At 53.9% G+C, this 11,521-nt stretch overlaps 6 protein-coding genes across 6 annotated transcripts; 5 read left to right on the forward strand and 1 right to left on the reverse strand.

Moving 5' to 3' along the window:
• Positions 1-238: 238 nt before the first annotated feature.
• CLAFUR5_07463 (Mesaconyl-C(4)-CoA hydratase) lies at positions 239-1,399 on the forward strand (the record flags this gene model as incomplete). The annotated part of the gene is made up of 1 exon (XM_047906611.1): positions 239-1,399. The coding sequence occupies one exon, from the start codon at positions 239-241 to the stop codon at positions 1,397-1,399; it is 1,161 nt and encodes a 386-aa protein (XP_047762917.1).
• A 305-nt stretch (positions 1,400-1,704) lies between these two features.
• CLAFUR5_07464 (Vacuolar amino acid transporter 1) lies at positions 1,705-3,735 on the reverse strand (the record flags this gene model as incomplete). The annotated part of the gene is made up of 1 exon (XM_047906612.1): positions 1,705-3,735. One exon carries the CDS (start codon positions 3,733-3,735, stop codon positions 1,705-1,707), a length of 2,031 nt encoding a protein of 676 aa, XP_047762912.1.
• Positions 3,736-4,755: 1,020 nt separating this feature from the next.
• Positions 4,756-6,410, forward strand: CLAFUR5_07465 (Eukaryotic peptide chain release factor subunit 1; the record flags this gene model as incomplete). Its single annotated transcript, XM_047906613.1, has 3 exons — positions 4,756-6,040; positions 6,071-6,318; positions 6,375-6,410. The coding sequence occupies 3 exons, from the start codon at positions 4,756-4,758 to the stop codon at positions 6,408-6,410; spliced, it is 1,569 nt and encodes a 522-aa protein (XP_047762911.1).
• A 695-nt stretch (positions 6,411-7,105) lies between these two features.
• CLAFUR5_07466 (Bifunctional chorismate mutase/prephenate dehydratase) lies at positions 7,106-8,372 on the forward strand (the record flags this gene model as incomplete). Its single annotated transcript, XM_047906614.1, has 2 exons — positions 7,106-7,162; positions 7,362-8,372. 2 exons carry the CDS (start codon positions 7,106-7,108, stop codon positions 8,370-8,372), a joined length of 1,068 nt encoding a protein of 355 aa, XP_047762914.1.
• Positions 8,373-8,884: 512 nt separating this feature from the next.
• Positions 8,885-10,419, forward strand: CLAFUR5_07467 (Serine--tRNA ligase, cytoplasmic; the record flags this gene model as incomplete). Its single annotated transcript, XM_047906615.1, has 2 exons — positions 8,885-10,029; positions 10,089-10,419. 2 exons carry the CDS (start codon positions 8,885-8,887, stop codon positions 10,417-10,419), a joined length of 1,476 nt encoding a protein of 491 aa, XP_047762913.1.
• Positions 10,420-11,114: 695 nt separating this feature from the next.
• On the forward strand, positions 11,115-11,318 carry CLAFUR5_07468 (uncharacterized protein; the record flags this gene model as incomplete). Its single annotated transcript, XM_047906616.1, has 1 exon — positions 11,115-11,318. The coding sequence occupies one exon, from the start codon at positions 11,115-11,117 to the stop codon at positions 11,316-11,318; it is 204 nt and encodes a 67-aa protein (XP_047762963.1).
• Positions 11,319-11,521: the final 203 nt, after the last annotated feature.

Consider the following 11,521-nt stretch of genomic DNA (forward strand, 5'->3'; position numbering starts at 1 on the left):
CGTCAGAGATGATGTTAAAGATTAGAAAAGAACGTGGAGGTTCAGGGTTGTTCAATGTTGGAGAAAGTAGGGGACGAAGGTGGCGCCATAGATCTACCGTTTTCGGCTCTTGCCGATCATTTTGGGGAGGGGGTAGCTGTTTGCAGAGCTCCACCCAGGTGAAGTCTCCCGAGCAGTGCCAAGCTCTCCATGTCCCTTTCACACCACTCTCAGGCCTCGACCAATCCATAACACAACCATGGCAACTACCACACGAGCAATCAGACCTCAATGGCTCTCCAAAGCAGCCCTCCGCCGCGTCCCATCCATATCCCGAAGCACCTCATCCTTTGCCCACCTCCAAGACGAACTACCCAAACGAGAAATCCAGCCCACCTTCGAAGACCTCTCTCCCCAGTCCTCCTACCGACTGGACACAACCCTCGCCGACTTCCTCCCAGACACAAACCCCCCACCGCTCCTCCCTCCAACACACGCAACCAACATCCTCCCCATACCCCACCACATAGTCTACTTCGAACCCAGCAGACGCAGCAGCGAGATGCTTCCCGATGGCACGAACCCCGACCACGCACCCGGTGATCCATTCCCGAGGCGAATGTGGGCAGGCGGTAGGGTTCGTTATAATCAAGATAACCCCCTCCTACTGGACGGCAGTAGAGGCGTCATGGCTGAATTCATTCGCAACGTCACAATAAAAGGAAAAGAAGGCGACGAGAAAGTCTTCGTAATCATCGAACGCCGCATGGCAAAAGCTACACTGGACGAAGTGGAACGCTTAACGACCTCATCCCAACGCATCGACACCGCGGACTCGAAACAGGCAAAAACAGACCTCCACCACCGCGTCCGACAGCGTCTCTGGCGCCATAACGATGAAGACTTCGGCCCCGCGTCAATTCTGGAAACACGCAACATCGTCTTCATGCGCAACCGCTCAAAAGCCCAAGCAGCCACCGAAGCCTCCAAGACTGCAACGACCAAAATCCTCAAACCAACCCATAAACCAGACTACACCCACACCATAACCCCAGATAACAAACTCCTCTTCCGCTTTTCGGCTTTAACTTTCAACGCACATGCAATCCACCTGGACCCAGATTACAGTCGGAACGTAGAAGGTCATCGGAATCTCCTCTTCCACGGGCCGTTGAGCTATACCTTCCTCCTCACACTGCTGCGGCAGCAATTAGGCAAGAGGGGGAACGAGGTGATAAAGTCAATTGAGTACAGGAACGTTGCGCCGCTGTATTGTCATGAGGAGGTGACGTTCTGTGGGACGCAGACGGGGGAGCATAAGTGGGAAGTCTGGGCGCAGGGGCCGGAGGGAGGGGTGGCGGTTAAGGGGAGTGTGGTGACGGAGCAGGGGAGGATTGATAAGACGAATTTGGGGATATGATGATGTATGAGGCATGTATGAGGCAAGCATGATGAAGTGGATGTGTATAGTGTACAGTCAGTGTCCACCAGATTCGACGATGATACCCATGATGTTATGCTTCTTCATCGATCGATGGCGTTCGTTTCAATTGAAGATTCGCTATGCTCGTATGCTATACAACATGCACAACCACTAATGCCAACAACGCCATGCGTATTTGCTTGCTCGCTCGCTTCCCAACATCAACAATCAACAATCATGCAGTCTTGTCCATCCCACCCTACTCCCTCAAGCCATACACTGTGTACTATGCTGTAGGCAGTTCAATCCATCCCCAAAACCTCCTTAGGCACAAAATTAAACCCCGTACTAACAATCGCTAAAACACTGCTGACAACAATCAACGACCAATCCACCACCTTCTGCCTGTAAGACAGCTCTTTCCCGAACAGCTTCAAATGGAAAGCGCAGGGAAGAATCAAGCAAATCGTAAAACAAGCCACCGCACCCAGCAAGCTCATGATCGTGTCGAACTGCGGGATCAGGATGGCCAAGAGGACGAAGATGACCACACACAGCACCCGCACAGTAATCTTCAAAACCCCTCGCGTGAGTCCGCTCATTCCATGCATAGCTCCCGCATCCCCCATCGCCCTCGCATCAAGGCCCAGGAAAAGTTCCAGCGTGGAGACAATAGGGCGGGCGTTTAGGGGTACTTTGGTGAGCGGTATGATGGCCACGCAGACGACGATGAAGACGCTGAGGAATGGCGGGTATCCTGCCTCCAGCATGAGAATGTTCTTAGTGACCTCGTCCTTCACGCCGTCGCCGAACATCAGCAATCCCACCACAGCCATGAGAAGGTCGAGGCCGAAGGTGAAGATGTAGGTGATGTTGACGCCGCGGCGGTATTTGTAGGGGTGACGCATGTCGCGGTAGATGTTGGGGAAGACGGAGTGGCCGCCCCAGGGCGACATGAGGATGCCGAAGGCGATGGGGAGCGTCATCCAGTTGGAGGGGAAGAGGTATGTTGTTGCCGGTTCGCGGAGGGAGCCGGGGGTGGAAGGTTTGATGAGGCCGTCGATGATTACGGCCAGGACGATTCCGAAGCAGGAGAGGATTCCGAGGATGCTGGTGAAGGATAGGAGGCGGAGGGGGAGGAAGCTGAGTGGGATGAGGATTATGCCGCAGACAATCTTCCATTCGACTACGCCCCAGGATCCTTCGGTGAGGGCGTCGAGGGAGTCGGCGAAGAGGACGACAAGGGCGACGCAGGCGGCTATGAGTTCGAGGCTGAAGAGGATGGAGGTGCCGATCCGGGCCCATGGTCCGAAGGAAACATAGGCGAGGTCGGCGAAGGTGATGAGACTGGTGTCGACGTCGGCGCATTTGGCTAGGAGTTTGGCGGTGTAGCAGGTTGAGGCGCCGGCGAAGAAGAAGAAGATGAGTCCGGGGATCCAGCCAGCGTACTTCATGGCTAGAGGTAGTGCGAGAAGACCTACGCCGATTAGGACGTTCACGCTGTTGAAGATGGTTTGTGGTAGTGTAGATTGTCCGACCACGATATTGACCACTTTCCCGCCATTGTCCTCGATCTGCTTCACGATCAATGGCTCGCGTTCCTTATCTGGGGCCACAACACCCTGAGTCTGCTGCTGGCGGAAGAGCCGTCCTGCATGCCGCATCGAGGACTCGTTCACACGGGAAGATAGTGATGCCCATGTTGTGCCGTAGCTTCCTCCAAATGGCGATGCCAGTGAAGGCTCTATCTGGAAGATGCTATCACCCTGCTGAGTCCTCGATGTTGTCTTGGAAAGTAGTGGATCCTGCTCCCGAAACGAATCGCTCAATTGCTGGTCCTGATCTCGCGTCCGTTGTCGCGATAGCTTCGTTGGGGTGGCATCATCCTCTACCGCGCTGTCCGGCGAGGTCTGTTCTTGTGCCGCTAACTGCTCTCTAAGCAATGATCGCTGTGCCTCGGGCGTGGTTTCTGTGCTCTCTTCGTCTTCCACACCTTCCAGACTGTCATCCTCCGCGTACCTGAAGCTCTTACGCACAGGCGTGACCTCGTGAAAGCCAACGGCACGCTGCCACGATCTTGCAAAGTTGCCCAAGCTGTTCACCCCACCTGCTTGTGTAATAGCATCAATGGCCATGCCCATTGACGATCTTCTATGCCGCAGTCCATGATGTCCTTCTCCTTCTTGGTACGCGTACGGGTTGACGTGGGATTCGGAGGGCCGCTGATGCTGTTCGCTTTGCTCGTCGAATTGCACGCCGCCGCTGGCATTGGACTCTGCCGTATCTGCTCGGTCTCGCCAGCTGTTGGGCAATTGCCCTCTTGCTGAAGGCATTGCTCGGTCTCGCAACGGCTGCAGTATGTTCTTCTAGCAATGCAGCTTGTGCTAGGCGGGTGGGGTTGGTTCTCGTTAGCAGATCCCGATGTACTCCCACTAGAGCTCCCACACTACCAAGCTGTGGAAGGAGGCCGTCTGCGCTGAGGAAGCTGCAAGACTCGACGAAGCTTTCACACGGAAAGCAGACAGCATACATGTATGTTACACGAGCATATGGGCCAGACGTCCGATAAAGCAAATTTGAGGTCCACAAGGATCACGAAAACAGTAGACAGCAAGCGGAGGGGAGGCTTATCTGGGTATTAGTGTGAAGCAGATAGAAGTGCTGGGTTGTGACGATAGTAAGTGGCAGCCAGGTGCAAGTGGAGTGGTTGAGGCGCCTCTCAGGTGACTTGCTATCTGTCCCGCAGAGGCATCTTCGTGGTAGATGCGCGAACCTTATTTAACGCTTGCACATGTGATGCGTATCAGATGTGCTGAGGAATGATCGGTGTGATATGTAGTGAGCGAGGATGGGCGTGTATAGAGATGTGCATGTACATGTACATAGCCGGCATAGCGGCGTTCATGATGGTTTGTACAGTCATCGACCTGCGTAACAAGACTCTCCTCCCGAGACGGCCCAGACGGGCGGTGTGGGGATTGGCCGGTGTACCGTGTTGGATGGTGGTGGGGGCGGCGGTGCACAGGTAGGCCTAATCAAAGTGACGTTGAATTTCGACCGAGTGCACCCATCGACATTATTCGATATTACTCGGAGCGCTTGCGAACACACAGAGTCTGCGAGAGCTACTCTGCCACCACAGTGTGTCCCCGTTTTGCCGCTGTCTCTGCAGTCACGGTGAGTCGTCGCGCCTTCTCCTCAGCCGCAGCCTGCCGAATTCGAATCCCTGAAAGACAACGATTGTCTGCGCCACAGAATTTTGTCCCTTTCCGCGTGCTGTGCTTTCTTCTGACTCTCACTGACACCTACACCCGACACAGTAGCGAGCGAGCCCCGCTCAGACAACCGCAACCATGTCGGCTCCTCCCCAAGCAGGCGACGCCGAGAAGAACATCGAGATATGGAAAGTCAAGAAGCTCATCAAGCGCCTCGAACAGGCGCGAGGAAACGGTACCTCCATGATCAGCTTGATCATTCCGCCCAAGGATCAGGTCTCGCGTGCGGCCAAGATGTTGGCAGAAGAGTTTGGAACTGCTAGTAACATCAAATCTCGTGTCAACCGTCTTTCGGTCCTGTCCGCCATCACCTCGACCCAGCAGCGTCTGAAGCTGTACTCGAAAGTTCCACCGAATGGCCTGGTCGTATACTGTGGTGAAATCATCACCAGCGAAGGGAAAGAGCGGAAGATCAACATCGACTTCGAACCATTCAAGCCCATCAACACATCCTTATACCTTTGTGACAACAAGTTCCACACGGAAGCATTGAGCGAGCTGCTGGAGTCGGACCAGAAATTCGGCTTCATCATCATGGATGGTAATGGAGCACTCTTCGGCACCCTCTCCGGAAACACAAGAGATGTCGTTGCCAAGTTCAGCGTTGATCTACCAAAGAAGCACGGTCGTGGTGGTCAGTCTGCGCTGCGTTTCGCACGTCTGAGAGAAGAGAAGCGCCACAACTACGTTCGAAAGGTCGCAGAAATGGCGGTTCAGAACTTCATCACAGCCGACAAGGTCAATGTGGCCGGAATCATCCTTGCTGGAAGTGCAGACTTCAAGAACGACTTGAACCAGTCCGACCTGTTCGACCAACGTCTTCAGACCAAGGTCATCAAGGTCGTAGATGTTAGTTATGGAGGCGAGAACGGGTTCAACCAGGCCATCGAACTTTCTGCCGAGACGCTCTCGAACGTCAAGTTTATCCAGGAAAAGAAGCTTATCAACACCTACTTCGACCACATCAGCCAGGACAGTGGGAAGGTCTGCTATGGTATCGGTGATACCTTAAAGGCTCTCGAGGCCGGTGCTGCCGAGACGTTGATTGTCTTCGAGAACTTGGAGATGACCCGCTGGCAGCTCAAGAGCGGCGAGGGCGGCGAGATCATCCTCCACACGACGAAGCAGCAAGAGCAGGACCGTACTCTGTTCATGGACAAGGAGACTGGCCAGGAGATGGAAGTCATCGACTCCATGCCATTCCTTGAGTGGCTAGCTGAGAAGTACCGTGACTTCGGTGCTCAGCTGGAGTTTGTCTCCGACCGTTCTTCAGAGGGCAACCAATTCGTTCGTGGATTCGGTGGTATCGGCGCTATTCTACGCTACGCTCTCAACTTTGAGCAACTTATTGACGAGGAGGACGGTGATGATGAGTTCTACGACGATTGACCAGTGGACAACCTCGTAGACGAGGCGCCAAAAGACAAATCACCAGCACTAATTGAAAGTGCCAAGGCGCCCGTCGTGCAGCACATCGAGGAGGCTGCAACTGCTACTGTCCCAGCAGAGATTGAGACAGACAAGGATCTGGAAGTGGCGAAGAAGTTGAACAGTCACAGCAAAGCCAAGCTGTTCGCCAAGAAGCTACTCGACAGACAGGATCCAGCGACGAAGATGATGAGAATCAGCCACCGACCGAAGGTAAATCAGGTGTTTTCCGCGTGGTTGTGGGCGTTTGCTGACTTTCGACGACACAGGTCTCTTCGCCACTGAGAGCCGGCATCACAACCTAGGAGATGGACGGCGCCCGGTCGCGGGTATACTCAGGCACTCTGGCACAATATCAAGACACGCGGGAGCACGCCTTCACCTTCAACACCCATGATTAGACGCGAGCGGAAGTGGAGGACGGGTGAGATCTTCTCACGACATGCTGCTTTCTTACCTGAAAGCACAATCTACGCACATGCTATGGTCGGATCGGCAAGAATGCTTTACTTTGGAATTGCGTATGGCTTAACTAGATACTGTCTCTACCTCTCAAGTAGCGTTGCAGTCCAAGGTATATATCATGGCAATTGTCTCGTGACCTCGTCTCCGCTGGTCGTCTTTGAGGCGGCAGGAGCAACTCTCTTCACGTTCTTCCTGCAGGGATTCATCATCTTGCTGTTTCGATATATTCAACCCACTGCCTTGTTTGAGGTCAAATCAACGCGGCCGCGGCCGCGATCGACTCGCTCTCGCCATATGTGGACGCCATTATGTCATCTATCCTCGCGGTTCTGAGTTGGAACCTCGAAAGCCAATGCTTCGTGTCTACCAGCGAGACGTGTTTTGATCCTGGTGAGCACGCGACAACGCCCAACCCAATACCAACATGCCGGGACATAGCTAGCTGTTCTGCACTCCTGAAGCTTGACTCCTTCATGGCATCAACGTGATAATAAGACTATTTACACGCGCAAAGAAGTGCGCTTTGCTCTCAGCCATGGGTGGAAAACCAGCGGTTGCCTTCCTTGGCCCAAAGGCTTCGTACACTCATCAAGTAAGTCGTTTGTTCAGCTGCAGACTTTCTATAGACACTTGTATGCTTCACAAAGAGCTGCTAGCTCACAGTGCAGTTGCGAGGGAAGTGTCACGGCAGGTCAGTCACGAATGCAGAGACTTTCCACTCCCCATTGCAGCACACACTGTCACCTCACAACATCGTTACAAAGACAACACATCACTAACACACCCTCCAGGCCACCGTAAGCCAATTCTCCGAATCCAAATACAACCTCCAACCCCAAATCTCCATTGAAGACGTCTTCTCCGCCGTCCAAACAGGCACCGCCTCCCACGGCGTCGTCCCCTTCGAAAACTCCTCCAACGGCTCCGTCGTCTTCACCCTCGACCTCTTCGCCGACCTCAACGGCCGCTACCCGGACATTCTCGTCGAAGGCGAAATCTATATCCCCGTACGCCACTGCTTACTCGGCCACTTCCCCCGCAAAACCCGCACAGCATCAGAATCCAGCCAAGAACGACGAAGGACCGACCTTCCATGGCGGAAACTCCAGACTCAGGACTCGCCAAATGCGTCTGGGAACGTTACGCCAACGCAGGCGGTACCACAGCCTGGGATGCCGAGGGTGAAGCCGGGGTGTGATTTGAAGCATGTGAGGAAATTGTATTCGCATCCGCAGGCTTGGGGGCAGTGTAAGCTGTTTCTATCGACGTATTTGAAAGGGGTGGAGAGGCAGGATGTGTCGTCGACGAGTAAAGCTGCAGAGTTCGTGGCTCAAGACAGCACCGGAACGTCCGCGGCTATCTCCTCGAAGATCGCGGCGGAGATGAATGGGCTGGACGTGCTGGCTGAAGGAATCGAAGACAACGAGGGCAACTCCACGCGCTTCTTCATACTACGACGGACAAGCTCTACACCACCGACACCTACAGCAAGTCTCGACGAAAAGACGGAGATGGAGCAGTACAAATCCCTCATCTCTTTCACAATCTCGCACGAGGCGCCGGGTGCGCTGGCGGATTCATTGGCGGTGTTCAAGAGGCATGATTTGAACTTGACGAGTATTAATACACGGCCTAGTGGGGAGCTGCCTTGGCATTATATTTTCTTCGTGGAGTTGAAGGGGAAGAAGAGGGATGGTGGGGAGGATGGGGCTGTGAATAGGGCGTTGGGGGATTTGGGGAGGGTGGCGACGAATTGGAGGTGGTTGGGGAGTTGGGAGAATCAGTTGAGGGTGAAGGGGTGAGGGCAGGTGGTGATGGGATGCCGTTGTTGTATGTCCTAAGTCGATCTGGCGTACCTAGGGCTCCAGACAAAGCATGTGGCCGCGGTGCTTCGAAGTGCGATAGCGATTACAGCCTCCACGAAACGCTCTGGCTGCCATTGGCCTAAGCAGAATTTAAGAGATGCGCGTCGTGTAACGCCTACGCTCCTACGTTCCTAGCAGACGCTACGCCCCGGTATTGCTACCATCTTGATCAAAAGATACTCGGATTCTCGTACGGGCGGCCACCTCTTCCTCCTTGTACTGCCTCAGAAACAGAAAGTCGAAGCAGTTTCTTGACGTACTATTGGCTATTGTCTCGATGCGTGCAAAACCCTTGAACAGCTTGCTCCTACCCCGCCAACCCACCAAAGATAGATTTGGTGTTTCAATGCTCCTGCCAAACAAACAGTCACGCTCTTACTCATACCACTTGATTGAATACTCCACGACCTCACCACCATCACAATTCTTCCTGACCGAACACCGCGACCATGTTGGACGTCAACGACTTCATCAAGGAGCGCGGCGGTAACCCAGAAAAGATCAGAGAATCGCAACGCAGACGCCATGCACCGGTAGAGGTTGTAGACGAGGTGATAGAAATGTTCGAAGATCACAGAAAGACACAGTATGCTGCAGGCACAGAGATGGGCGCGAAGCTCAACAAGGTGCAAAAAGACATGGGCTTGAACAAGAAGAACAAGGGCGATCCAGCAGAGTTCGAGAAGCTGAAGCAGGAGAAGGATGACTTGACCAAGGAGAAGAAGAGACTGGAGGAGGTCGCTGAGGAGAAGTACGCAGCACTTCTGAAGAAGGTGAAGAGCATAGGCAACTACGTGCACGACACAGTACCACTCTCAGACAACGAGGACAACAACCGGCTCGAACGAGACTGGGCACCCGAAGGCACAACCCCAGAGAAGAAGGACTGCTTGTCCCACCACGAAGTCCTCACACGACTAGACGGCTACGACGCAGAGCGCGGTGTGAAGATTGTCGGACACAGAGGTTACTTCCTCACCGACTACGGCTGGTTCCTCAACCAAGCTCTCATCAACTATGGCATGCAATTCCTCTTCAAGAGAGGCTATCGACCCAACCAACCACCCTTCTTCATGCTCCGTGAAGCCATGGCGAAGACCGCACAGCTCGAGCAGTTCCACGAGGAGCTATACAAGGTGACGGAGAAGGACAATGACCCGGCCAGCGACAAGTACCTCATCGCTACCTCGGAACAGCCTATCTCAGCTATGCACGAGGGCGAGTGGATGAACGACAAGGACCTCCCGATCAAGTATGGTGGTTACTCGACCAACTTCCGGAAGGAGGCAGGTTCGCATGGAAAGGACGCGTGGGGTCTATTCCGGATTCACCAGTTTGAGAAGATTGAGCAGTTCATCTTTTGCAAGCCGGATGATAGCTGGATGCACTTTGACGCAATGATGAACACTTCAGAGGAGTTCTACAAGTCGTTGAAGCTCCCGTACCGAGTGGTGGCGATCGTCTCTGGTGCGCTGAATAACGCTGCGGCGAAGAAGTACGATCTGGAGGCGTGGTTTCCATTCCAGGGCGAGTACAAGGAGCTGGTGTCATGCTCGAACTGCACTGACTACCAGACTCGTGAGCTTGAAGTTCGGTTAGTCGCTCTATTCTCCTCTGCCCTTCGTGATCAAACACTAACCATTCTTCTCCCAGCTTCGGCCAAAAGAAGCAGACCGACGCCTCATTCCAAAAGACCTACGTCCACGCCCTCAACTCGACTCTCTGCGCGACCGAACGTGCCCTCTGCTGCGTGCTCGAGAACTACCAGACAGAAGAGGGTCTCGTTGTCCCAGAGGTCCTGCGGGATTTCATGCCTAACAAGGAGGAGTTCCTGCCATTCGTGAAGGAGCTGCCGAAGGACTCGACTAGCTTGAAGGCGAAGGATAAGGCGGAGCAGAACAGGGGTGGTGGCAAGCCGAAGTTACCGCAGGAGGGTCAGGTCGTTGAGAGACCGAAGGCCGTGGCGGAGGAGAAGAGATCGTAGGGAATGGAGGGAGCGTGGTATCCCGAAAGGATGAGGAGTTGCTGAACCATTGAAGGAACGCATTTGGTGGCAAAAGGCGTGTGGCATATAGAGATACCCGACCTCAAAGGATACAGGTTGCTCATGCGCGCAGACGTCCCCGCTGTGAAATCGGCTTTCCAGATTCACGATACGTTGCTCCCCATCGAGTATCGTCTAGGAATATTTGCCCAAAGTTCTGAGACCCAGGCACACCGAAGGCCATGAACCAAAGAGTTGCCCGCCACGCGCTCGAAGAAAGACAGTGACATTCAGCGCTGCGAGGCAATCCCAGTGACTGCGACCCTGTCAACGCGCTCGAAGCAAGACACACTGCCAAGAGGCGATCTGCTCGCACGTTCCGATGCAAAGCAAACACTCAAGATCACCACTTGCCACGATGATGGTGATGCTGATCGATTCTCCGATCGATCGATCATACCATATCATTAAGAGTCCATATTTACTATCGTGAAGGTATGCTATTGACCCCTTCACCATGCCTCTGCATCATCATGCAACAGTATAGCACCAGCGAAGCCTGCCACCAGGGCCATATAATATCCCATGTTCTACCTACCTCTTTCCCATCATCCTACACACCACCTCTCTCACGACTACCACGAAGCCACATCTTGACACCAAGTTCCGAACACAAATCACAGCCCCGTTCGATAATGTCTACCCTTATCCAGCGGCCGATCGAGCCAAACTATCCCATTCCGGATACTGGCCCAAGTCAACCACCGCCAGTCTACGATCCAACGCTTTCTAGCTTTGGTCCAGACCCTCTGGGCCCCTGGGGCCCGTTACCTGGCCCAACGCCGGGTCCGCAGCCAGATGGCCCGGATTTTGGGCCATTGCCTCCAGTCTACACTTAGGTGAAGATTGTCGGACTATCTCTCCCATTGCTGCTCGCTGTCTGGGGTGAGCACGACGCGTTTTATGATTTATTGATCGTTTGATCGACATGATGGGGATGCTGTGTACGTAGTTTGTCCATAGCACAATCGCATCGGCATCATCTCCAAATCTGAAGCCACATCTTCCCCTTCCCTCACTACCTGCACCACACCCTCCTACC

The sequence above is a fragment of the Fulvia fulva genome, chromosome 6, assembly GCF_020509005.1.
Source record: "Fulvia fulva chromosome 6, complete sequence".
Taxonomy (NCBI): domain Eukaryota; kingdom Fungi; phylum Ascomycota; class Dothideomycetes; order Mycosphaerellales; family Mycosphaerellaceae; genus Fulvia; species Fulvia fulva.